Genomic DNA, 6,073 nt, shown 5'->3' with positions numbered 1-6,073 from the left:
TCATCCTTGTTTGAGGCTAATCTATTCATGTACATACATACATACATCTTATTCCTAAACTGCTTAGCACGTTTCTTTAATTCACTATCAATATTAAAGCATACATTTAGGAGGCATTTCCGCCCCAACCATGTACATGTATGGCATTGGTATTGGTGTGACTTTTGAATTGATTTTTTCGCTCTATTTTAAACTAATTTGAAATTTTAAAAATTGCCTGCACATCAGCATCAAAATACCTTTCTAATGATATATAATTGTTTATACCTTAGAAGTACAGTTTAGCCGTAAAAAGGGTGTAAAGGAAACATGATTGCCTATTTATATAATTGATTTAATTGATAAAATAAATGACATAGTACAATATAGGTATCAAATTAAAGGAGTTTAACAAAGATGTTTGTTGGCAATATTTTGGAGGAGGGCAGCCACCTATTTAAAAATTTAAATCAGGTAAATTAATAAAATAAATGAAGTATTTTAATGTGGGTATCAAATTAAATAGGTTTAAGAAATATAACTGTTGGAAATATTTCTGAGGCGGGTTGCCACCTATTTGAAAATTTTAACTCAATCAGATTGATAAAATAAATGAAATATTGCCATGTGGGTATCAAACTAAGAGTTTTAAGAAGGCTTACAGCCGAAACTATGTTTTAGGAGGGTTGCGACCTGTTTTAAAATCTAACTAAATTTAATTTATAAAATAAACGACATTACAATATAGGTATCAAATTAAAGAGGCTTAAGAAATATGACTGTAGGAAATACTTTTGAGATGGGCTCCCTCCTATTTGAAAATTTTAGCTCAGTTAAATTGATCAAATAAATGAAATATTGCAATGTGGATATTAAGCTTTAGATTTTTAAGAAGGCTAACAGCCGAAAATAAGTTTGAGCAGGGTTGCCACCTGTTGGAAAATTTAACCCAATATAATTGGCTTATTACAATAAAGGTATAAAATTAAACAGGTTTAAAAAACAGACTGTATGAATTATTTTTGAGGGGGGCGGCCACCTATTTGAAAATTTTAGCTCAGTTAAATTGATAAAATAATTGAAAAATTGCAATGTTGGTAATAAACTTTAGATTTTTAAGACGGCTTGCAGTTGAAAATATGTAGGAAGAGGGTTACCCCCTTTTTGAAAATTTAACTCAATTTAATTGATAACATAAATGACTTATTACAGTAAAGGTATCAAATTAAAGAGGTTTAAAAAAGATGACTGTTGGAAATAATTTTAAGGACGTTTGCCACCTATTCGAAAATTTGAACTCAGTTAAATTGATTAAATAAATGAAATATTGCAATATGGGCATCAAAGAGGTTTGAAGAGGTTTGCCACTTGTTTGAAAATATAACTCCATTAAATTGATAAAATAAATGAAATGTTACAATATGGGTACCAAACGAAAGGTATTTGAGGAATCTTGATTTGGAAATACTCTCAATAGAATTATGCAGTATGTAAAAGTATTATTTATTTATTTATTTATTAAATGAGGAACAACAATACAATTGTTATTGCACAGAAAAGAGGAGCACTGGCTGCCAGGGCCTACGGCTCGCTGGTATGAAACATAGTATTATGCAAATAATAAACTTTTAGATATAGAAGTATAAGGAACTACTAAATTGAAATTAGTGTGATTGGTAACAATACATAACTTAGTTCTAAAGATTTAAAGCTAAATTACTTTTCGAAAATCCGTTTAAGTTAGGTATGTTGCTATTTTCTCAATGTTTTCGGGCGAAGTGGTTTTTAAAAAATCAATGGGGTTGCCGAAGTTGAATATGTTGCTTCTGATGGAGGAAAACTGAGGACATTCGCTCAGTATATACGTGATGGAAAGAGTTGCCGCAGGACAATATTGACAGGATGGGGGGCTGGTACCAAATAGCCTATATGAATGTGTAGCTATGGTGTGCCCTAAGCGTAGTCGAACGAAGGCTTTAAACTGAAAAAAGTAAACTGAAAATATTTGAATTAAATGAAATACGTATTACATAACGAAACGGAAAGCGTTTGGGAAAGCTTTACAAGAGAAATTTTTTTTTTGTAATGTGTCCAAATCCGGACAGTTTAAGTTAAGAGAGAGTTTACAACATCTTATCTAACGATGTGATCATATTATCAACGAAGAGTTGGTATACAAATTACGTACAGAAAAAAATTAATAAAGAACTACTGATACAAATGAAAAAATTATAAAAAGCGTAACGAAAATGGAATAATGAAAACTTAAAATTGTTATCACTATTCCCTTATATTAACACAGTTAACAGTTAAATTTTAATCATAAACAATTTCGTTTGGGGACGCCATAGCATACTAAGTATATTGCGAGTAAAGAAGTTTTGAATAACAATAGATAAGACTATTATGATTTGATTATTATTACTATTGTGAACTCCTATTATATGCGCAAACAAACATTCCCAAATTAAAGCTAAAGCAGAAGGGCATTTACGAACGCATGATGCAAGTGTTAACATAATAAGAGCTGCAGAACTGAACCACTCAGGAACAATTTTTGCAAGCACGTGTAATTTCTGGCGTGTGCCGGTGACGTCGACATCATCGGGAACAAAAACCTCGAAGTCTGTTCTGCCTTTTCCAAGTTGGATAACGAAGGACAACAACATCAAATAAACAGTCAAGGCATTCGCACCTTGGCACCCACGTCACTGTTGCCAGTTGTAATTTCGAGAAAGTAGAGAATATTGCTTACTTGGGAACCAGCATTAACACCGATAATAATGTCAACATGGAAATCCAACGCAGAATCAAAGCACAAACAGTCAACGACGTAACGTAGACGTAGGTTGACGCAGACACGATCTACCTTATGGGATGCGCGTTTTGACGAAAACTCACCACCGCATGGCGTTGCCGTTGCTTCTCTCTCTCTCTATCAACAGTAAATTTTATATGCTGCTACGTACGTCAACCTACGTTTACGCTACGTCGTTCACTAACTGAGCCAACAAGTGCAACTTTGGACTGCACCATGGCACATAAAAAATTGCTTGAGGTTTTTGATCGATTGTCGCGAGATTTGCAGGGAAACTTTTAACCATTTGGGAATGGATTGATGTTGATCTCAGGAGATTTAACGCAAACATTGCCTGTAATTTCTCGATTAACACTAGCGGACGAGGTAAATGCTTGCCTGAAATAGTCAACATTGTGGCAAGGCGAACATACATACATTGCAGCCGCGGTATTCTCGCGACAAATATTGGATACTGGGAACGGAAAGGTACCAGTAAATGAGAGATTAAGGCGAATTTTATTGCCTGATAATTTTGTAACTTAGAAACATCGAAAGGAGAACTTATCGAAATAATGTTTCTTAATTAGGAAAATTAATTATAGGCTCAGTGAACGAGCTATTCTTGCTGCGAAGAATGAGGATGTCTATCACCTAAATAATAGTGGTATTGACAACAGTCGTTGCTTGAGCTGATCTGCTCTTTTACCAGACTGCCAGGCCACTTGCTCACTCTGGTGAACACCACTAATGTTATTCAATGTAGCATTCAAACTGAGAGATTAACCTATACGTCGATAAACACTGTTGTGGAAAAAGACGAAGTAGTTAATTATCCAACGGAATCTTTGAACTCGATTGATCTTTCAGGGATAACGGCACATACTGAAATTTAAAAAAGGTGTGTCAATTATCATGTTGCGGAATATTATTCAGACAAAACTCTGCAGCTGCACGCGACTAGCAGTAACGACATTGATGAAGAACGTAGTGTAAGCAGAGATTTTAACGTGGCATTTCAAAGGTGAAGAATTCCCATGATTCCGACCGATACACAATTTCAGTTTAAAAGATTGCGATTCCCAATTCGATTGGCATTCGGAATCGCAAACAATAATGCCCAAGGTCAACCATTGGAAAAGTGTGGTTTAGATTTAGATGCGGTTTGCTTCTCAGATGTTGCATGTTCCTGTGTCGGCAAACCAGATATCCTTGATATCTATGCAGAGAATGGCAAAGCGACAAATATTGTGTGCACACAAGTACTTATTAGAAAATCAAACTTATATGAAACGTATGCTTTGTTTCGTTAATCATTTATCATATACATATGTAACGGGAATATGCCACAGCAAAGCGTGGCAGGGTACGGCTAGTTGTTTTATATAAACAAACAGCGCCACAGGCGAAAATTTGGTTAACAATGTACTTTTTAAAGAAAATATAAATAAAATCTTGGATACTGCACTTCCCTTTCCTCTATTTTTGGATTCTTCTTTGCTTTTTGTCGAGTTCGATGCTTTGCTCTTCACTTCAGTACGTTATGCAGCACTCTTTGCGTTCTTGGTTCTACTGGTATATGTGACATTTCACGGATCAGCCAACCTAACTTAACCTAGTTGCTGCGAGAGTTATCAAAAGTAATGAACGTCTAAGGGATATGTAGGTAGCCCAAATAATGGTTGCAAAAAGGTAACTTGAAACGCTCTAATGAAGAGAGGGAAGACCATTAACATCCCCTTCGCCACGGCTATTTTTCGGGGACAACAATAAGATACGATATTTAGAGGGCGTACTGCAGGAAGGCCAGATTTTCCATGCATCTTTGGCTGCGATGCAAATGATTATAGTATATGTAGAGTGGAACAGCCATTATAAGAGCCGGAACGGTGAGTTTCTACTAGGTCCATTATAAGTGAAAACCTAATTATCCGTAACATTGACGAGAAGCCAATATTTGTTACTAGGTTTAGAGAAAAGCTCATTGACAGTGTAATGATAAGATTATATGATTGAAAATTTTACGAGAATCCCCTTTGTCTGGTAATTATTATTAATTATTATTCCTTTTTTCAGAGAGCAGTAAAAGGCAAAACACTACGGGAAAATGGTGGAAATATATCTGTCGCTTTCGTGACTCGGCACTATGGTAAGCCGTTCCAGTAATCTCGAAAGCAGTTTGGCTCAGTAAGGTGGTGTAAGTACAATAATTTTGTATCCAAAAATAAGATTTTCTCAAATATTGCTCTGATCTTTATGAAGATTAAAAGTTAAAACATTCTGAATGTGAAACCGCACTAATGCAAAATTAAATCCTGCTGAAGCTTTTATGGGGAATAACTTGTCCAGACATAAAATATAAATATGTTTTGGCTTCGAATTTGAATGCAAATAAAATATTCAGTTTTACTTACGGCCATATTATTGACTTGTCGTTATTCCTTCGTATTCAACGGTTTAGTTATTCTGGGCAATTCTGAGCGACGGCGGAATAACTTTTTTGTCAATTATTCACTATGGAATAGCGGCTAATAACTTTCCGGCAGAGGAATAAATATTTATTCCAATAGATTTTCCGAAGAGAGGAATTGACATTCGGAGTGTCAAAATATTATAAAATTTTGAATAAATTGCTTAATTATTTTTGTGTTGTGGTTTTGTTAACAATTTTAATTTGCGATTTTGTGTGCTATGAACGAAAATAAAGAAAAAGACAAGAAAAAGTCGCGAGTTCCTCGAGCACGGAGATCTGCGAATTGGTCGGCGGAGGAGACGTTGCGCTTTGTGCGCGCACTTGTTGATGTCGGTCGCGATGGCATTTTAAATCAGGCGACAAACGGTTGCACGCCAGAGCAACGGGCCCAGGAGTATCGGAAAATCGCGAATATATTGAACGCCGAGCGCGCTTCTACGGTTGTTATTTTTTCATTATTTAAAATTTATTTTAAATGGTGTTAAATATTTTTTCTTTCAGGGAATTGTTCGCGAACCACTACATCTGCAGAATCGGTTCAAGCAAATAAAGCAGTATTTGCAGACATATTCGACATGGCAGTGGCAAGTTTCAATGGGAACTGGTGGCGGACTTGCGAAACCCATGCCAGTGTCTTTAACCGTTCCTCTCACTGGAGCCATGCTAGAATTGCTTGCGATTCTGCGTGATCGCTTCTGTGGCCTCCATTCCGAATTTGACAGCGATATGGTAATTTATGGAAGTTCGGCAAACAGCAAAGAGCACTCACTGCTGAATACGGAAGCATTGCCCGAAACACAAATGCCGGATGATACACATACCCC

General features: G+C 35.8%; 1 protein-coding gene across 1 annotated transcript; it reads left to right on the top strand.

Moving 5' to 3' along the window:
- The first annotated feature begins 5,412 nt into the window (after nucleotides 1-5,412).
- Nucleotides 5,413-6,061, top strand: LOC118736303. The gene is made up of 3 exons (XM_036466401.1): nucleotides 5,413-5,689; nucleotides 5,751-5,891; nucleotides 5,972-6,061. Exons 1-3 carry the CDS (start codon nucleotides 5,468-5,470, stop codon nucleotides 6,059-6,061), a joined length of 453 nt encoding a protein of 150 aa, XP_036322294.1. The 5' UTR covers nucleotides 5,413-5,467.
- Nucleotides 6,062-6,073: the final 12 nt, after the last annotated feature.

The sequence above is a fragment of the Rhagoletis pomonella genome, unplaced genomic scaffold, assembly GCF_013731165.1.
Source record: "Rhagoletis pomonella isolate Grant_MI unplaced genomic scaffold, Rhpom_1.0 Rhpom_scaffold_00003, whole genome shotgun sequence".
Taxonomy (NCBI): Eukaryota; Metazoa; Arthropoda; class Insecta; order Diptera; family Tephritidae; genus Rhagoletis; species Rhagoletis pomonella.
Note: the sequence above shows the minus strand (reverse complement) of the source record. Positions and strands in the feature narration are given on the sequence as shown.